This window comes from Otolemur garnettii, unplaced genomic scaffold (assembly GCF_000181295.1).
Source record: "Otolemur garnettii isolate 467f Iridium unplaced genomic scaffold, OtoGar3 scaffold00019, whole genome shotgun sequence".
Taxonomy (NCBI): Eukaryota; Metazoa; Chordata; class Mammalia; order Primates; family Galagidae; genus Otolemur; species Otolemur garnettii.
Window position 1 is genome coordinate 2,461,446 of NW_003852414.1, and position 21,643 is coordinate 2,483,088.

General features: G+C 42.1%; 1 protein-coding gene across 11 annotated transcripts in view; it reads left to right on the plus strand.

Annotated features, from left to right (window-relative positions):
• PARD3 (par-3 family cell polarity regulator) overlaps positions 1-21,643 on the plus strand; it is a 592,542-nt gene that overhangs the window by 194,581 nt on the left and 376,318 nt on the right. For all 11 annotated transcript variants that reach the window (XM_023511361.1, XM_023511364.1, XM_023511363.1 and 8 more), the window contains exon 3: positions 641-819. In XM_023511361.1, coding sequence (XP_023367129.1) covers positions 643-819 — 177 coding nt within the window. In that variant the 5' untranslated portion in view covers positions 641-642. The remainder of the gene's footprint in view (positions 1-640; positions 820-21,643) is intronic.

Consider the following 21,643-nt stretch of genomic DNA (forward strand, 5'->3'; position numbering starts at 1 on the left):
CTGGGCTCAAGCGAGTCTCCTGCCTCAGCCTTCCAAGTAGCTGGGACCACAGGCGCCCGCCACAACGCCCGGCTATTTTTTGGTTGCAGCCACCATTGTTGTTTGGCGACCCGGGCTGTATTCGAACCTGCCACCTTAGGTGTATGTGGCTGGCACCTTAGCCACTTAAGCCACAGGCGCTGAGCCAGCAGAAAGCATTTTAAAGGAACTAATGGGGTTTCTACTTAGCTTACCCACTGTCTCTTTTTAGAAAGTGTTATTCTATTCTTTAATCTTAGGGATTTTACAACATTATCCTAACATATTGTTTCAGATACTAGTATCTTATTTTTATTTTGTTTTTATTTATTTTTTCTGAGGTAAGAGTCTCTGTCTGTCACTCTGAGTGCCTCAGTGTCATCATAGCTCGCAGCAACCTCAGTTTCTTGGGCTCTAGTGATTCTCTTGCCTCAGCCTCCTGAATGGCTGGGACCACAGGTGCCCGCTCACACAGCCAGCTAATTTTTCTATTTTTAGTAGAGACAGAGTCTCGGTGTTGCTCACCTGCCTTGGCCTCCGAGGGTGGTAGGACTACAGGTGTGAGCCACCACGCCCGGCCACTAGTATCTTATTTTTAAGCAGTGCTTTGTTATATTTTCAGATATGCCTCTGCATGTCCGGCGAAGCAGCGACCCAGCTTTAATTGGCCTCTCAACTTCTGTCAGTGATAACAACTTCTCCTCTGAGGAGCCTTCAAGGAAAAACCCCACGCGCTGGTCCACGACAGCTGGCTTCCTCAAGCCGAACACTGCCGGGAGCCCTAAGAGCTGCGACAGGAAGGTAACCACCTCTCCCTGTTTGCTGTGATCCATTGCACACCTGTCTTGTTGGTATCGATGACCAGTGTCACTAGGTGGACCATTCATTTGCTTCTGGGGCGTCTTCACAGTGGCCTTCCGTGTCTGTATTACTGACTTGCACACCTCAACGCAGATAACCTCCTCTTTCACATCACACTCGGATTTGCTGACAAAATCCAGTGCCACGCGTGGCATGCATTTATTACTGTTTTCATTTTTTGAGTAGGGGACGTGGTAGAACCTCTGTAAGTTGACCACCAAGTGGACTGTGGCAAACTGGTCACCATGGGGAGGTGGTCAGTGTAAGCAGCTAGGGCTACTGTACCGATATGCACAGGTGATGCACGTCCAGCCTATGAAAATCAGGGCCACTCGAGGACGTGGCTCAGTGCAGGGAGCTGGTCCACTGTGGAAGCTCTACTGTATATTCATATAATTAAAAATGGAAACTTTCAACACGAAAGGCTTGCTGTGTAAAGTCCGTTTCCTCCTTTGTCTCCTTACTTCTCTTTATGGGCAGCCCTCTTCTTGTTTTTTTGTGTGTCCACGCAGGGACATTTTACGCGTGTATAAGCAGATCCGAACACTGGCTCACGATTATAGCATTATCGACTTTTAAGGGTGAAAGTGGACGTCACGATAATTTATTCTGACTACCCAATTGATAAGTTTATGCCCTGTAAGTCTCTCTACAAAAATTGAAGAGTGCTGTCTGATCTTAATAATATTTTATTCCTTGGCCTAATTTATTTTACTCCTTGCCTTAATTTATTTAGCTAAATAAGTAAATTTTATTTTAGTCTATGTAGTCTATTTTAAAAAAAATGTATTTGTTAATGCGCTTTGTCATATGTTTCTCCAGAACCCTGACTGCCCTGTTTATTCATATCGTTAACCCGTTCCTCATTGAGCTATAAGCTGTCATCTTCACTGCTGAATGTAGAATAGCTAGATGGTCAGTAATATCTATTGAATCAATTAATAGACGTTTTCCAATGCAGCCAGTAATTCAGCACAGTTAGCATTGAGAGACAGGGACGTAGTACTCATCACATAACACTAAAATGGATGTAGCTTGATATTTGATGGATTTCTTTGCATCTGTCTAGAAATACTGGTTTCAAATTTTTCTTTTAACTTTGTTTTGTATTTCAACAAAACTCTTTGTACTAGTTCAAGTAAAAAAAAAAGAACCATGGAATACATAAGATTTTTTTGTTTGTTTTGGTTTTTTGTTTGCTTATATTTGTGTGTGTTTGTTTGTTTGTTTGTTTTAAATAGGATCTCTCTTTATTGCCCTGGGTAGAGTGTGGTAGTGTTAGCCTAACCCACAACAACTTCAAACTCCTAGGCTCAAGCAATCCTTCAGCCTTAGTCTCCTGAGTAGCTGGGACCACAGGCACCTGCCAAAACACCCAGCTAGTTTTTCTTTCTTTTTTTTTTTTTTTAAAGAGACAGGATCTCACTCTTGCTCAGGCTTGTCTCAAACTCATGAGTTCTAGGGATCTTCCTGCTTAGGCCTTCCAGAGTGGTGGGATTATAGGTATGAGCCAGGCCTAACCCCTGGAATAGATAAGTTTAAACTTAGAAGAAGGTACTAGGAAAAAATAGAGTATGTTTAGTTTCTACATCTTTACCTGTGAGGCTTGCTCTCCTAAAATATTTGGCTGTGACAGTTTTGATGAGGCACCATGTTGGAGTTTTTTCTCAGTAAGACTAGCTTGAAATATCTGAGGCTGTTGTCACCCAGTGGACTACCATAGGCAGAATCTAGTGTGCAAATAGGACTCTGGATATTTAATTGTTGTTCAGAGCAGACTTAATTTCATTTACATGGATATTCTATTTAGAATGTATAAACAGGTTGACAGTTTAAAAAAAGCTATTTCAGCTAGATTTTCAACTAGTTGAAGGATACCAGGTCAGAAGTCATTAAGGCAATCAGGGTTGTTTTCTTAAATTGCTCATCTTTGAGTGTGAGTCTTTCCCATCGCAGCCCTCCCAGCCTGTTTTTAAATGGAAGAGATATCTTAAACACAAAAGGAATTAACACTTAGAATTTGCTTCTCACAAAATCATGAAAACTAGGTGGTAATACACTTCTGGCCTGCCCAGGGAACTGTGCCTTCTACCAAGGTCAGGAAGTGGGAATGGCAGCCCAGGGACCTGGACCCTGCCCACGAGATCCTAGCACCTGTCTCCAGGCGTCCTCGCCTCACCTCTCATCACTTGTAATGCTGCCAGTAACAGAAGCCCAGCAAAAGTCCCTGTTTCTCAGCCACCTTTAAAATCTTTTGCTGTTGGGGCTCGGCGCCTGTGGCTCAAGTGGCTAAGGCGCCGGCCACATACACCTAAGGTGGTGGGTTCAAATCCAGCCCAGGCCGCCAAACAACGACGATTGTTGCAACCAAAAAGCCAGGCGTTGTGGTGGGCGCCTGTGGTCCCAGCTAATTGGGAGGTTGGAGGCAGGGGACTCGCTTGAGCCCAGGAGTTGGAGGTTGCTATGAGCTGTGATGCCACAGCACTCTACCCAGGGGGACAGACAGCTTGAGACTCTGTCTCAAAATAAATAAATAGGGCGGCGCTTGTGGCTCAAAGGAGTAGGGCACTGGCCACATATGCCAGAGGTGGCAGGTTCAAATCCAGTCCCGGCCAAAAACTTCTTTAAAAATAAATAAATAAATAAAATAAAATCTCCTGCTGTTGGATCTGAATGTGGAAAGTAACTTACATTCAGATTCTTGTCTGTGGAAGGGTCTGGGAAACTGAGCCTTAGTGGGCCAGACTCCGCAGCATAGGAAGGCCCGCTGGAGGAGAGCTGAGATGCTCACTGCCAGTTAACCATATCCACCTTTGCTTTAAATAATATGTATCTATTTAGAAAATTTGGGAAACTAGTAGAATACAACAAAATAAAATTACCCAGAACTCCAAAACCCAGCAGTGACAAGTATTAAAATGTTAGTATCTATGCACACACTCCTGTGCGCCACTTGGAACCATGTGCGTTATTTGCATACTAATTGTTTCTGCATTTTTCTTACAGAGATTTCCCTTGGTGTGAATTGTATTAGAAAAATACTTTTGATTCAAATGCAAAGCATTCCATTTTGGGATATACTCTAATTTATCTATCTTGTTATTGTTGGGCATTTATACTTTTTCCCTTTCTTCATATTATAAATCTCTGTGCCGTGAGATATGCATGAATATGATATTATTTGTCTTAAAAGGTATAAACATATTCAACACATTTTTTTTTTTTATTATTCCTCTGTGGAGTATTATTTAATATAACCAAATGCTTACACTTAGTCCTGAAAGGTCTGGATCAGGGTGTCCATAAAGTTCGTGTGCATTTTTTTTTTTTTTTAAATAGTTGGCTATTTATTTATTTATTTGTAGAGACAGAGTAACTTTATGGCCCTTGGTAGAGTGCCGTGGGGTCACACAGCTCACAGCAACCTCCAGCTCCTGAGCTTAGGAGATTCTCTTGCCTCAGCCTCCCAAGTAGGTGGGCCTACCTGCACCTGCCACAGTGCCCGGCTATTTTTTTGTTGCAGCTTGGCTGGGGCCGGGTCTGAACCTGCCACCCTCGGTATATCGGGCCAGCGCCTTACCCACTCAGCCACAGGTGCTGCCCAAATAGTTGGCTATTTAAATCATACACAGACTTTATGGTCACCCCGAATATGTCTCTAGATGAAATCATATTCACGTACAGCACACATATGTAAGTGGCAATGGGTAATGAAGTCATCTTTTCAATTTTATTTGGCTTTCCTTTTCAAATACTAATTTATTAATCTTGTTTAAATCTTACGCTGTTTGTATTCTGAGAGTCCCTATCTGGTTAATGGGCATCTTATTTTTAGTTATAAAAAGACTTTTCATCTTTTCAGTATTCAGAAAAGAGGAAGGCTTGCTTGCTGATCAGATGCAAAACATTAAGTTTATTTATTTCTGTTGAATCCTTGAGAGCTTACCTATGCTGGGCAACTTCAAAATGTTATAAATTCTTATTAGTGTATTGTGGTTTAGGTTTTCCATATAAAATTGTGGAAATAGGTCGGTAAGCATTCAGTTTCATGATTCATTGATCTCTAATGGTTAAAATAAATTGACATTTTTAAATAACTTACTTGCACAGTCTAATTGGCTTATATTGTTTCAGGTTAAATAAGCAAAACAAGTAGTTTTAGTATAACATTACCAATCAATTAAAATCTCTTACGTCTGAGCAGGAGGGTTCTATTCTGACATGTTAGAACACTGCTGTGTTGCACTCTCTTGGTGGCTTTGAACCACAGAAGAGGGGTGAAGACTTTCTAGTTAGGATAGTGGCAGTATCTTATTGCATTCATTGCCTACATTGCCCTGTAAACTTTACAGGTTTTTTTGAGATAGTCTTGCTTTGTCACCCTGGGTAGGGTGCCATGGCATCATAGCTCACAGCAACCTCAGATTCCTAGCCAGCAACCTCAGACTCCTGGCCTCAAGTGATCCTCTTGTCTTGGCCTCCTGAGTAGCTGGGACTATAGGTGCCTGCCATAATGCACAACTATTTTTAGAGATGGGGTCTTGCTCTTGCTCAGGCTGTTCTCGAACGCCTGAGCTTAGGCAATCCACATGCCTCAGCCTCCCAGAGTGCTAAGATTATAGGTGTGAACCACTGTGCCCAGCTGCAGATAGTTTTTAGAGCTTGGAGAGGCTTGTATGGACTCTTAAAATTTTTCCTACTTTTGGCTGGGTCAGGTGGCAGTGAGTTTGTGGTTCCTGTGAGCTATGATGCCATGGCACTCTACTGGGGGGGGGACAAAGTGAGACTCCGTCTCATAAAAAATTTTTTTGGAGGTAGGACATAGAGAGGAAAAGGAGTCTCAGCTTTCCTGAAAGTTCTTTTCAATATTTACCTATTCATGTGTCGAGCATTTTGTGGCCGACTACCCGATTTTGAGGACATTTTGTTCACACTTGCATGGAAAAGTTATCTAGCCGTGTGTTCATTTACAGTTTAACGTGTGGTTTCTATTTCCTCTTGGGAAAGAGTATTTCAGTTAGCTCAAGTGCTTGGATCATTTTGTCACCTCTTCGGTCATCCGTATTAAGTCAGGGTTGCTGTGACTAGAGACCGGCTAGCCCGTGGAGAGCACTCTGTTCATCCCATCAAAAAAGACGTGATGAGGCACTTAGCAGAACCACGATAGGGCAAGGATAAAGGCTGCCCTATGCTTCTTGTCACTGTGTTAGAAGCTGTTGCTCCTTCCCCCTACATACCGAGAGAGGTTGTCTTTCTAAGTTCTCTTCCACTCCCCTGGAGCAACCTCGGAAAATTAGCATAGGTAGATTACCAAATAAACTATGTCTTGACAAGAAATTCTTAGCTGATCCTGTTATCACTTTCTTCCCCTTTCCCTAATCAGGTCAGAATTTCTTTGAATGAGAAAGAAGAAGAAAATGATAAAGGGAACATATTGCACTGGCATCATTAGCTTTTTTTTTTTCTTTACTTTTCTAAACCTAGAGAGAGACCTTGGAATACTTCCCACCCCCCGGGTCTTTTATTTCTGCTTGATTTCGTTGCTTGGCATGTTTTGCGTCTTTCCAATACCCCTGGTATATGCAACGCCTTGGAAGAGATGCCGTCTTAATTATGTCTTTGTTACGTCTCCTTTCTTTCTATTAAAAGTGGGAGATCTTTCTTCTCAGTTTGGAAAATCATTTTTATTAATTTTTTTTGGTGGTACATTTTAAGGTCCTCAAAACAATTTTTTTTTTCCTGACAGTATTACTCTTTGTTTTTTATTTGTATGGTGGTGAAGGAGATGTAGAAGCAGGTAAGTATAGTCTGTGGGTTCAGCCTCTTGGATTCAACCTACTATGAATAGAAAAAATAATATATATCAAGGATTCTTGTGTCTGTGGTGAGTATAGACAGACTTTTTGGTCTTGTCGTTACTCCTCAATGGCAACTATTTATATAGAATTTACATTGCATTAGGTACTATAGGAAATCTAGAGATCATTTAAACTATTGGAGAGAGAGTGCACAGGTTGAGTTAAATGCTGCACTGTTTTATATAAAGGATGAGCATCAGGGGATTTTGGTAACCACAGGGTTTCCTGAAACCCATCCCCCATGGAGGCTAAGGACGACTGTAATTTGAAGTCTTGAAGATGAATAATATCGGCATTTTCGTGTGTTAACTTGAGGACTTCTGTGAAGCGTTATCTCTACACAGATGTTAGCTGATCTTATTTCCAGTGACAGAAATCAGCCAACAAATACAGTTTGATTTCCTGTAATTTTCCCCGATTTCTGTTGTATCGAGAGAACTTTCCTACGTCTTGTAAATATCGATAGCTTGCATGATGTCCTGGTACGTCCTGATCTTTTCTATAGTTGGTGCTTATTAACTTTATTTGGTGGCTTTTCTGCCGTTTGACATTTATGGTTTTGCCAATGTTGTTTGCTCTTCCAAGTAACCTTTAGAAGTGCCCTTCAGAGAATATCCTTATGTATCAATTCCTGTTGACATCTGTGATTAGTTCCTTCATCTAGGTTCCTCAAGTAGACTTACTTGATCAAGGAGATAAACATTTTACAGGCCCATTGGTAATTGTTTCATGTCAATTCATGAATAATAAAGTCAAGGCCTTATGTTGTACAAAGAGGAAGAGACAGCTTAGACAGGGTATGGAGGTGGGGCGGGGTGGGTGGGAAGATGAAGAAAAATAAGCAGCTGGCCTTTTTCCTGAGTTCTAGAACTTAACTATCTTATTATATAGCTTGGTGGTTCTGTCTGAGTGTGCATTAGAATTACTTGTGGATGCTGGGAGGCTGAAACAGGTAGATTGCCTGAGCTCAGGAGTTTGAGACCAACCTGCGCAAGAGGGAGACCCCATCTCTAAAAGTAACCGGGCGTTGGGGTGGGCGCCTGTAGTCCCAGCTACTCAGCAGGCTGGGGCGAGAGAATTGCTTGAGCCCAAGAGTTTGAGGTTGCTGTGAGCTGTAACGCCACGGTGGCACTCTGCCGAGGGTACCAAACCGAGACTCTCTCTCTCAAAAAAAAAGAATTACTTGTAGACTTTCAAGAGATGAAGCAGGTATGTGCCAACAGATCTGGGAAACTTGTGCTTTGCACTGCTTTAAAGTGTCTCTGTTGATTGGGTTACAAAGCCTTTTTATTTTTTTGAAGAACCTTTGGTCGAGCTGGAAAAGCAAAGTGTTCTTGCCTCTTTAATAGTGGAGACAGGAGTACAGTGACACGTCCCAGAATGATGGGGATGTGTTTTAAGAAATGTGCCCTTTGGCAGTTTCCTGATCCTGTCAGCATCATAGACTGTACTTGTACAGACCTAGATGGTCTGGCCGCCTCTGTGGTAGGGGCTGCTGCTCCCGGGCTCCAGACCTGTGCAGCCTGCCCCTGTGCTGATTAGTATGGGCAGCTGAGCCCCAAGGATAAGTTTCTGCGTATCTGAACGTAGAAAAGGTACAGAACAAACCAAGTCATATAGTCTGAATGGGCCTTGTCAGAAATGTAGTTTGTTAACTAACTGAAATATCATGTGGTGCGTAACTGTGTCATGATTATTTTGAGATAGCTACTTTTTATTCTATTTTTTCTTTTCTTTCTCTTTCTTTCCTTCTTTCTTTTTTTTTTTTTCTTCTGAGACAGAGTTTAACTCTGTCATCCTGGGTAGAGTGCTATGGCCTCATTGTAGCTCACAGCAACCTCAAACTTTTGGGCTCACGTGATCCTCCTGTCTCAGACTCCTGAGTAACTGGGACTACAGGCCTGCGCTACCACGCTGGCACGTTTTTCTATTTTCAGTAGAGATGGGCTCTCACTTTTGCTCAGGCTGATCTTGAACTTCTGAGCTCAAGCAATCCTCCCAGAGTGCTAGGATTGCAGGTGTGAGCCACTGCTCTGCCCTCTTTTTGCTTTTTAAATTTTTTCCACTGAACTGCAGCGTCACAAGAAATAGGCTATTCTATGGCAGAATAGTCTGGAATATTTGCTATATTTGATTTTGTGACATTTCACTTCTCTTCATATGTAGATTGCACAAATTTATCTTTTCAAATAAAAATCACTTTAAATTGTGAATGTTTTTTAAAAGTCTTACAACAATTCCATGAAACAGTGGTTGTTTCCTGTTGCTTTAAAACTAGAACTGGAAATACACGTTTTAGACAGAAGCTATGATAGAACAACGTTTCTGGATACCACTTCTTTGTGAATCCCTACTACTCCCCATCCTTATTTCAAAGCGCATTTTGAACTTTGGGGGTTAAGACGGCCAATTCCCAGTATCACGTATCAAGTCACGAACTTTAATTCAGAGGCATGGCGTCTCCAGAGCATCTATCTGCATTCAGGTTAAGATCCTTAATAAATTCTTCTAAGGACTTCTAAGTTTCTTTCTAAACTTGGAAAAATCTCACACTTTTTAAAAATTTTTTAATTTTTTTTTTGAGATAGAGCCTCAAGCTGTCACCCTGGGTAGAGTGCTGTGGCATCACAGCTCATAGCAACCTCTAACTCCTGAGCTCAAGTGAGTCTCCTGCCTCTGCCTCCCAAGTAGCTGGGACCACAGGCGCCCGCCACAATGCCTGGCTATTTTTTGGTTGCAGCCATCATTGTTGTTTGGCGGGCCCAGGCTGGGGATTTGAACCCGCCACCTTAGGTGTATGTAGCTGGCACTGTAGCCGCTTGAGCCACAGGTGCTGAGCCAAATCTCACACTTTTAATAACAGGAAAAGATAGATAACAGAGATGTAATTAAGAAATACCTACTTTCTGTTTCATTGCAAACAAGAAAATGTTTGCCAGAAAAAGAAAAAAGTTTGCAGTTGATTTGCAGACAATGTCCTAGCAATTCACGTTGGATTGTTGCTCCAGGCTACTCTAAAATAGCTTCTTGCTTGTTTATTACAGCAGGGTGGTCTACATTTGCCTGTCTCTTTGCTCCAAAATCCCTTTCCAAACCCTTTTTTCCTCTTGGTTTTTACTTCTCCTCATTTATTCCTTCTAATGTGTGTGGCCAGTCGTCATATTGGTGTGTTTGAACATACGCTTTGATTTGAAAGGAGGTAAACTGGTAGACTTGACCAGTTGACCAAGTAGACTTGACTGTCTTTTGGTTACTTTTGAGCCAGGCATACTGCCAACGTGATGGTAACCACCTCAGACCTCCGAGGATGCGCTGAGACACTGCTTTAAAACCACGCTTCCTCTGGAGCAGACCTATAGCTGGGTTTAATTTTCTGTGGCATTAGCTTCAAGGGACGTCCAGCTGAGACTTGGATCTTAGACCATCCTATGGCAGTATCCTTGTTTCCTGTGAGAGGTCTCTAGAACTATAAATTTTACCCTTCTCTTTGGCACGTTAAAAGATCTTAATCTGAGTGTGGTGCGTTCTTGGGCTTCGAGTCAGTGATAGTTACCATCATTTCTGCAGGAGGCTGACTTCAGGTGCCATCTCGCCTCATCGGAGTTGCTGATAACTTCGTCTCATCCATTTCGGTACCACATTTAGGAATATAATGTGCCTTCACATGCTTTAAATATTATAATTTGTGTTCCAAGCTGTAAAATCTTAAAGTGCTATTGAGAACAATTTTTATTTGAGCCTGGATGTGATATTTTTAGAGTTCACGAGCCACTCCAGGAGAATAAATCCCAAATAAAACCAGAATCCTTACGGAGCACCTTCAGACTGGCATGTACTGAAGAGGGAAATGAGTCTGTTACACCTGTTTTTCTTGACTTAGGGGCCGGGACCAGGAAATGTACCCTGTATTCCCTACGTTGTACAAAAGTTCCCATAGCCTGTTTCCACTTCAGAATATTTTGGTCTCATTTCATCTTTTTAAAGCTGGTTTCTATTTCCACTTTTGGTTAATTTAGCTTTATAAACCTATCTATTTTTTGAGTCGTGAGGTCAGACCTCATCCCTGCCCGTGCTATTGTTAATGAGAAGAATGTCTATAGATTGCTTAGGCCCTGGAGGGCCTGGTGTGTGCCCTCCAAGCTGCTCTGACGCTGGGCAGCCTTGGTTTCCAGTTGGATGTATTCTTGGTGCCACTGTGGGCCGGGTTGCCTTTGGAGAAATTCGTTCCAGTCAAGGCTTTTCACAATTTGGTAGTAGAAATGGTTTCCATCCATCCCATCTCTCAGCCTTATCTGTTTTTGAGGTTTTGTGATTTTCATGTAATGATAGCCAAGTTGCTTTCAGTAATTGGTAGTCCCAGGCACTATGCTGTGCTTGGCTTGGGCCCCGTTACCTCTGATTGGATCATCTCTGGAAAATACGTAATGTTGCCAATCCTGTCTTACTGACCAGCAGGTGAAACTTAGGAGCGTGTAAGTAACTCTCCTAACAGTAAACCCAGTTGTTGAGTGTCAAGTTGTGATAGGACGTGGTGAGTTTGCACGTCTGGGTGCTCCTCCTTTCCGCTTTAATTTCTGTTGGAGCATCTTATTACAGCCCCTACTTCAGCATTTCCACGTTCGATTGCGAAGGGTTCGGGGGTTGGTCCTCACCAACCTCACTCACCAAGGTGTCAGCAGGAATTACTCAACAATTTTCAAACGCGTTTTTCAGAGTTACAATCCTCAGTCGTAAATGGAGGACAAAACTAGTTCCCTTGCATATTAACATCTCTTCTGAGAACGCACCCTTTCCGCTGATGGGGTTGGAGAGAGAGGGACGTCATTCTTGAGAAGTTTGTGTCTAATTTCTTCACGCGAAATGTTTCCCCCGAGGGGATGTAATTCTTCGGAAGAGTCATTATTGCGTGAGAGGTCATAGGTAGGACGAGATTATGGTAAGTGAAAATAAACTCTTTCTACACTTTCAGAAGCATTGCCTGTGCAGATGGTTCACTTGAAGAGACTAAAGCTGAAGGGAAATCAGGGGCGTTCACAGAAATTACCCAATTCTGCTAACTTGCCTAGTCCGTGGAAGTTTCAATCGGGGGAGGAGAGAGTGCTGATATTTTAGAGTGGCACACTTTGTTCTGGGTAATGCCAAGTACCTTAATTTTTAAATCTGAGTAATTTCTGATGTACACATATTCCTTTATTTTCCTCCTCCTCCTTTTGAAACAGAGTCTTGCTCTGTTGCCCAGGCTGGAGTGCAGTGGTGTAGTCATAGCTCACTGTAGCTTCAAGCTCCTGGGCTCAAGCCATCCTCCTGCCTCAGCTTCCCGAGTAGCTGGGACTACAGATGCCTGCTACAACACCTGGCTAATTTTTCTCTTTATTGGTAGAGTCGGGATTTTGATCTTGTTCCAGCTGGTCTCGGATTCCTGACCTCGTGAGATCCTCCTGCCTCAGACACACATTCCTTTTTAAGCTCAGTTGAAATATATTTAGGCAGATACATCGAAAAGATACACGATGCACATTTAGCTAATGTGTAAGGCCATGGGTGCTCTGGAGTTGGGCAGCTTCTGGAAATATTTCTTTTTCTTTTTCTTTCTCTTCCCCTAACATCTGCCCCCTTGTTCTCTTGGTATTGTGCAAAGAGTTCTTGTTGCAGAATGCTATGGTTTCTTCTAAGTTTGGTTTTTAGACAGGCGTACATAGACTTGGAAGAAGGTGGAAGGCGGATGGATCATTCTTGGCTTCAAAGTTAAGAAAGTCTGTAACGCTTTCTAAAATGTTTTTAAGCTGTGTCGGATTTAAATTTGTATTTCCGAGTCAGGTAGCGTTAGTCAGACGCTGCCCGTGTTTATTGTCGTGTAAGAGAAGGAGCTGGGCTCTTCAGAATTCTGCCTGACCTGGGACGTGGTTCAGTCTTGTTTCTCCTACACTCATCTTTCTGCGTTGAAGGTTCGTAGGTCAGAAACACGGGCCCGTTTTCTCCGTTCCTGTCATTTACTGGCAGGGGAATGTTGGTGGCTCTGGGAAGATCGTGTGGCCGTGCGGATTTTTATGAAGCCCAATGTAAGGAAGAAAATGGGATCTGTTGTGACTGCCACTTTCTCTTTGGCTCTGTTCTCCAGAATCCAAGAGGAGATAACGTTTTTTGAAACTTGAAAAAAAAAAAAAAGAAAAAGAAATTGCCGCCTCCTCGGTCTCCTCCTCACTCCTCTGCATGTTTTAGGGGATGAAGAAGATACTCCTAGTGACCCCTGGAAAGAGATCCTTGTAATCTGAAACTGCTTATCAGTGAACTAAACTCCTCTAATAGAAACCCAATTTGTGATTGAAGATTATATCGTTGTCTGGAATCCAGGAGATAGTTTCCCAGGGGAGAGGATTGTTGTGTAGGAATGGCTAGCTGTGGGAAATTAACTGTCACTGCCCTCCTGGTTAGATCAAGACTGAGAGGTTAGAAATCTTGTTTCTTGTTTCTGTAGAAATTGGGCATTGAAGTGGGTAGGGAACTTGTTGGTCATTTTGAAAGAAAGAAAAACAAAAAGAGAGACAGGGCTCGGCACCTGTGGCTCAAGTGGCTAAGGCGCCAGCCACTTACACCTAAGGTGGCTGGTTTGTATCCAGCCCGGACATGCCAAAACAACGACGGCTACAACCAAAATATAGCCGGGTGTTGTGGCGGGCACAGGAGACTCTCTTGAGCCCAGGAGTTGGAGGTTGCTGTGAGCTGTGATGCTACGGCACTCTACCCAGGGTGACAACTTGAGGCTCTGTCTTTAAAGAGAGAGAGAGAGAGAGAGAGAGAGACAGGCCAGAAAACAGAGGCATGATCATAGCTCACTGTAGTGCTTAAGTCCTGGGCTCAAGCAATCCTCTTGCCTCAGCTTCTTGAATAGCCAGGAAGACAGGTGCACAACACTGCGCCTGGCTAATTTTTAAGTTTTTGCAGAGATGGGGTTTTGCAGTGTTGCCTAGGTGGGTTTGAGACTCCTGCCCTCAAGTGATCCTCCCTCCTCAGCCTCCCAAAGTGCTGAGATTACAGGCGTGAGCCACCATGCCCAGCCTGGTGGGTCACCCTAATCTCCACTGAGTATATGTCATAACTTCTCTGGATCCCTGTTTCTTGACTCATACAGCAAGAGGTTAAGTTGATTGTTCTCTGGCTTATTTCTTCTAGCTTTAAAATTCTGTATCCAATTTTTTTCGTGGCATTCTGCACTGTTTAATAGGATTAGGAACAACTGGGAAATGGGTCAAACAAGGAGGCTGGATGAGGCTGCGTTTTGCTGATCCTTCTCTGTGCCTTGGATTCCTTGGTCTGCTCCAGGCATTTGATGGGCCAGGTATGGTGGCTAATGCCGGTAATTCCAGCACTTGGAGAAGCTGAGGTGGACAGATTGCTTGAGCTCAGGAGTTCCAGACCAGTCTGAGCAAGAGTAAGAACCAGTTGCTACTGAAAATAGAAAAACTACCTGTAGTCTCAGCAACTTGGGAGGCTGAGGCAAGAGGATCACTTGAGCCCAAGAGTTTGAGGTTGCTGTGAGCTGTGATGCCATGGAGCTCTACCCAGGACAACAAAGTGAGACTTTGTCTCAACAAAAAACAAAAACCAGATTTGATGGCATCAGAGTAATCTGTGCCCTTTTAAAGGTTTTCAGACCTGCAACTCCATATGAGATTTGACCACCTTTTTTAGGCTGCATCCCTTTATGTCCATGGTTGGTGCAGAGCCACGCTGCTGGGATTATTTCTCTTGTCCGATATGAAGGCTGTTAACAAGATGTTGCCTAATTGGAGGTGATGAATTAAAATGAAAATGTTATGCTTCTGCTTTTGTCGAAATACCAACCTGCAGGTTTTGATGTGTGACAGACAGGAAGCTTATTTGCAAACTAATTGTAACCCTCAGATGTGTCCTTGTATATGAAAGTTCCAACATGGAATTTTTCCTTGGCGTATTCTGCATTTTTGAGTTTCTCACAGATTTAAATGTGATTTCATGATCTGGAAGCTCTTGAGCATGTATCATAAAGACTGCAAAAGGTATTATTATCACACGCAGAGAGTGACAGTTCAGTGTTTAGGCCAGAAAGAGTTTTAAGAGCAATGGTTGGGGTGGTGCAGTGGCTCATGCCTGTATTCTCACTTTGGGAGGCTGAGCCAGGAGGATCACTTGAGGCTAGGAGTTTGAGACTGCCCTTGGACACATAGTGAGACTCCAACTCTACAAAAAATTAAAAACTAAATTTGCTAGGTGTCATGGCCCATGCCTGTAGCTCCGGCTACTTGGGAGGCAGAGCCCGGAGGGTGGCTTGAGTCCAGGAGTTCAAGGCCGTAGTGGGTTGTGATTGCATACTGAAGTCTGGGCAACAGTGAGACCCTTTCTCAAAGGAGAAAAAGTAAATAAATAAATAAATTGATAAAAGAGAGAACTATAGATGATAACTTTATCATTTCAAGGAAAAGAAAAACTAGTCGAATGTGTTAGGAGATTTTAATTTGAACATTATTGTTTTATTTGGATAATTTATTTTAAATTTTTGCTACTTATTCTTGTTCACTTAAACTTAGTTGACAAAGAAAATGATAATAGACATTGAGAAATAAAATATTCTTGGAATTTGAAACAAAAAGGTACTATGATAAATGTCCTAGCATGTAAAATCTCTGGATTTTGACCATTTTGTGTATAAATTTGGGAAAGGTTAGAGTTTCAGTTTAACTAGTGTCTCTTGTGGCAGACTTGACTGTGGTTTAGTAGACTACAACCTGTCACTAAGGACCTCGAGTTGTATGGGGGTTTGAGGTTCCTCTTTGTCTTGCTGTAGTTCAATAGGGTCAGATTTATAGGTATGCACCCCCCCCTTTTTTTGTCTTCTCTGTACTTCTCATTAATAGTTATTAAGAATGTAGGGACAATGTAGTATATCACTGTGGCAGAAGTGCACTAGTAACCCATGAATAGATACAAATAAAAAATAAATGGGGGAAAACAGAATGTGGAGAAACTTAGTATCAGAATGGAAAATAAGATACTCCCCAGCACATCTGTGTAAATACTTTCTCAACACTACGGAGCAGTATTTTCACCCATTATGTGCTGGAGACGGCTTAGAAATTACAGAGAATACAGAAACAAGTTCTGGAGCTCCCTCCTACCACATTCGGCATGATGACATAGGACATTGGTTACCATGAGTTTCTAACACTGCTTTTTAGTTAATTCATTATACTTGAAAAGAGCCATGCACTTGGGGTAAGGGAGTGCTGTGTTTGGAATAAAATCCCAAGCTTGCTTATTTTTAGACTATGTCATAGTAGGCATGTGATTGATTTAATCTGCCAAGAACTACCAAACTCCCCGCCTTCATTTGCAATTTGGTGATTGAACCTGATGCTTCTTTGTGTACAAGTCAGTTTTTCCCTCCCCTCCCTTTCCCCACCCCCACTTGCCCAATTCCTGTGTGCTTTTTTACAGGATGATTTGAAGGTCAGAAAGGTACCTTGACAATAATCATATTTACAGGCCATGTTATAGTTGTCCTCTTCTATAAATACCAAGCTTCAGCATTCCTTCCAAGGCCGGGTTCTGGTATAGCCATTGAGAGGCACAAAAGATAAACTCTGGCCCCAAAGACAGGAAAGAGTCTGCTGTGTTAAGTCAACAGTGTCATTACTGATGGTTTTAGCAAGCTTCCTATAATTAAAAAAAAGATCATCCCAAGACATCATTACTAATTTTGAATTCCCTTTTGAACTAAAATTGAATTCCCTTTTATTACAATTGCAGAGTCGAGAGATGTCGTAAAGTTAACATCGTAACATCGCATGGGAATATTTGGAGCCACCCGATTCATAGAGTGTGTAAAAATGGAATTTATATGCATTGAGCGTTTTGTATCTGAAAGTACAGCATGATTCCTCATGATTTTTAAAGAGGCGTTTGGAGTTTTCGCACTGAAGCAAAGTGGAAATGGGGGTTGGGTTTGCTGTGCTGACATGGAAATGTCTATTACTTCTGGAATGTTCACGAAACAGTCCTGATTTCTGCCACCTAGAGATGTGGGCTTGCCAAGAAATGTGACTGTCAGCTAAATAGCTGTTTCTGGTAGATAAACCTTGGAGTCACAGCTTTAGTATGCCAGAAATAAGCTTCTGTCCCAAGGCCTTCGTGATTTGTTTTTATTGAATTCTGATTGCCTTGGGGAGGAGCAAAGAGGAAGGAGGACACTTACTTTCCCTACCCTGGAAGAGATTTATTCCCTAACCAGGACACAAGGACCAGGGAGCAGCAAGTTAATGTGTGTTTCCCAGCTGGGGGGGCTTTTGGACACTTGATCACGTGGCTGTCCATTTAGATGATAAGGAAAATCCCTGATCATGGCAGGAACATCTGTATTTTCTTGCAAGAAGTTTCCCACCCAGCATAAAGCTGGTGGCTGTTTGGGGGCAGTCTCCTAAGTGGGGGATTAATGTTACAATTAGAAAAAAAGAGTAATTCCTCATGCTCTTTTTCTCCTCTTATCTTTTAGGAAAATTAATGACTTCACTGTAGTAAATTGTTTCTTGCTATCTGTGAATTTAATAATCATTAGAATTTTTACCTATTGGTACTACTAATAGATTTTTATACGACAAAAAACCAAATTTCTGTTTTATTTTGGTTTCGGTTTTCTTTTCACCAGGGAAAAAGCAGAGTTCAAGATTTTTGTCTTTTCTGACATTTACCAATGTACGGGGATGGGGGCGGGGGGCATCCAATTGATCCAGGAATGAAATTGATTTAAAGCCACACTCTCCAATTTACCGAAGCACTAAATTGTTGCAAAAATATTAGTTGCCATAAAATTTGATGGCTTGGTTTTACCTTCTTTAGGTTATGAAATACATCGGGGAGGGGGGGGAATATGTTGGATTTAAAATTTTTGACTTTTTGTGGTTGTCGTGTGATGCGTGAGTATATATAATCTTGCGTAAACATAGTTAAGACGACCATAATTTTAAAATTATACTAAAACATATATTTTAAAATTGAGTCTAGAATGTGCTGTATACATTTCAGTGGGCAGCAGTGAACGTTCAAGCGTGTGTTGTGATGTGGACAGTGTCTTGAATGTAGTGATGTTTCTCGGTGTCTTCACGTTATAAACACAGACTCACAGCTTCAGAGGCTCACGCTCCATCCAAACTGCCATCGCGGATAGTACCTGCAAGATACTATCCATTAAACGACATCATGTATTTTAAAAATTCTTTTCTTCATTGATAATGATTTGAGATTGCCGTAAATGACTGGATTTTACATACATCATACATGAATTAATATATGAACTCACTGTTGACTTCACAAATGAGGGAAACTTTTGTTATGAGTGGCGCCTGCCACTTTTATTTTTCTTATATAATTCCTCGAACTGGATTGTATAAATATAAAAATTATAGAATTCTGTAGGTGCAGTGTAAAAGGACAGACCTTATGGTCTTTAGCCATTATCTCTTAATAAGATTATTCTGTATTCCCTGGCTGCATGAATTACACGCTGTAATTGACATCAATGGAGAAATAACAAACTGTTTTTCAGATGCAAGTGGAAATAATCACATTTACATTGGACTTTGTATGCTGTAGGTGTGCCGTGAAATTGAAAGAGGCATGCAACAATGGTATACATCTTTTAGTGTACATCTAGAAGTACAGTCATTATATTTCACTGAAAATGCATTTTACTGAAGTTTTTCTTGATACCTCTTTAAAGCAGTCCCTCAGCAATTTTTGGAACAATGTGTGAAAGTGATATTTTAAAATTGCAGGATTCTAAAACTCTATGAAATAGGAAACATTAAAAAAAAAAAGTTCAATCAAAACCTGTCCGCATTGGAATAGGCTATTGTGTTAAGTGCTTGGGTTTAAAGATGACTGGTGATCTTCTGCCCAGGCTTCCCTATAATAGGGGAGGTAGCAATTTTAAAAATGAACTGAATTACAACTTAGAACTATAAAGGAAAATTAGAACATAGTGGTAACCAAAAACATGACTTGATCAGTTCTAGTGAGAATCAGGGAATGTTCCCTCCGTAGAGACAGTAGCATTTGAACTGGGCTTTGAAGAACATAAGTATTTCTATAGCAGTATGTTATTGGGAGTCTAGTCTCAAAGAAAGCAAGAGTGAAGGTGCAGAGATGTGTGTGGTACAGCAAACACCATGGTCTGAAAGCTCCCCTGATCTACCTTCAGCGTTTATGCGGCTGTAAAGTCTCCCAGCATATGTCTTAGGAAAGTCCTCTGCTGGGAAGCAGCCTACAACATTGAGAGGATAAGGCTTGAGCCGGCATCTAGTTAAAGCCATTGCTACAGTTTCAGGGGGAGAAACAAGTTGACCTTGATCTAGCCTTTATCTGCAAGGAGTGGAATCTCGGTAAACAAAAACAAAACAAACTTCTGGATCAGTAAGACCGTGGGACTGGGGAGAAGAGGGCACAGTTAAAGATGATTCTGGATATTCTTGTGTGTGGTCCATCACTAGTTGATATAGGGAGTGAGTTTCAAGGTATCGTTGGGACTTCTTGTTGGAAATTTAGATCATAAATTCCAGAAAAAGTTTAGTGCTGGTAACCTGTGCCTAGAAGTTGCCAGGGTAGTGGAGTATTTTGCAATTGTTCACTTTCTGAGCTTGCCCAGAGAAGTGGTACTAAGCAGTCCGTGGATAGAGCCAATGATCCCTGTATGGCAGAGGAATAATGACGGAGTCAGAGGAGCAGGCAAGTTCCAGTAGCCTGCTGGATTCAAGACACCAAAAAAAGTGAGAATTTTGTGATGTCTGATCTTTTTATTTTAAAGGTAGATTTTCTTTTCAACTGGTATTTTGTCATCACACAAGCATCCAGTTCCCCGTCAACTTTTCATTTTTAACGGTTTTAAATATCCATTGATTACCTTTGCCTGACTTAATTATTTCATTAGGAGTTTTCAGGCTGATTTTTCTAATTCTGTTATTTATCATGCTTCTGAAAGGACAAGCTTCCTCTCATCATCTGGCGCTATTGGTTTCTCTGAAATACAATTTCTACTGAGAAGACACGGTCGATTTTTAATACTTTCTGTTTAGTTATTCATTTTCTATCTTTTTTTTTGAGACAGAGTTTGAAGCTGTCATGCTGGGTAGAGTGCTGTGGCATCACAGCTCATAGCAACCTCAAACTCTTAGTGCTTAAGTGATTCTCTTGCCTCAGCCTCCGAAGTAGCTGGGACTACAGGTGCCCACCATGACTCCCAGCTTTGTTGCTGTTGTTGCAGTTGTCATTGTTGTTTTAGCTGGCCCGGGCCAGGTTTGAACCCTCCAGCCTCAGTGTATGTGGGGGCTAGCGCCCTACCCACTGAGCTACGGTACTGCCTAATTATTCATTTTCTAAGCAAGGAATTGGTGTACTAGTGACCTCAGGTTGTGGGAAATGTGTATAAAAGCCAAGTGTCCCTGTCCTGCACAGAGAAGAGGCCAGGTGAGGACGTGAGAAGCTGGCCACCTGCAAGCCAAGGACAGAAGCCTCTGAGAAACCCCAGTGTTGGTTCCTTGATCTCAGGCTTAGAGCCTCTGGAACGGTGAAAAATAAATTTCGATTATTTTAGCTCCCCCCTTTCTCCAAAAAAACCATGACAGCCTCAAGATCTATGCTGTAAAAATGGTCCTCGAGGTTCACCCTACTTTGAATCCTCCTGTTCGTACGTGTCTGAGGCTCTGCACTAACAAATTACCTACCCTGTATGACCTATTTGAATTTCTTGTCAGTGTATTTATGGGCCGTCATGTGAAACAACAGTTCCTTTTTTTTGCCAGCTGAGGTTTTTAGGTGAGGCTCAGTGTTTGAGCTGTGAGAAGCCTTAGTTTCTTGTTTGCTCTGTTCCTTTCTTCCGACTTTGTTCCTCCTCATTTCCCTGTTTCTTAGCAGCAGGGCTGGCCCCCTTATCACTGGGCACGCAGCAGGGGCCTCCATCTCACACCAACGTTCTGCTGCATTTGTGATACGTACCATTATAGCTTTTTCTAGCTGCGGTGACCAGACATGTCTACTTTCTTTTTCTTTTTTGAGACAGAGTCTCACTTTGTCACCCTCAGTAGAGTGCTATGGAATCATAGCTCACAGCAACCTCAAACTGCTGGGCTCAAGGGTTGTGCCCACCACAGCGCCCGGCTATTTTTAGAGATGAGGTCTCACTCTTGCTCAGGCTGGTCTGGAACCTGTGAGCTCAGGTGAGCAGTTCACCTGTCTCGGCCTCCCAGAGTACTAGGATTATAAGAGTAAGCCACCACGCCTGGATTTTTTTTTAATAAAAAGTACTTGCTGCTGAAGTTTATTTCTACAACTGAGTTTTAAAGGATCAGTTTTTTTTTTTTTTTTTTGCGTGTTAGCTCTTTGAAGTTTATAATCCGTGCTCACATGTCCTTGCCGTAGCATCCTACCCCTGAGATGTCTCTCCCAGTTTCTTTCAAAATTTATATTGTTGAGCATCTGTAGGGTTTGTTTATTTCTGTGTGTGACAGTATCAATGTACATCAAGACAATTAATTCATTTTTAAGTTTTATTCCCTATTAGAACTCAAGCAGGAAGAAGAATAGTATAGTTTTATTTTATTTTATTTCATTTTTTGAGACAGAGTCTTATTTTGTCACCCCCGATAGAGTGCCTTGGCATCACAGTTCCCAGCAACCTCAAACTCTTGGGCTCAGGTGATTCTCTTGCCTCAGCCTCCTGAGTAGCTGGGACTACAGGCACCCACCACAAGGCTTACCTATTTTTTGAGACCAGGTCTTGCTCTTGCTCAGGCTGGTCTCAAACCTGTGACCTCAGGTAATCCACCTGCCTTGTCTTCCCAGAGTGCTAGGATTACAGGTATGAGCCACCTCACCTGGTTCTT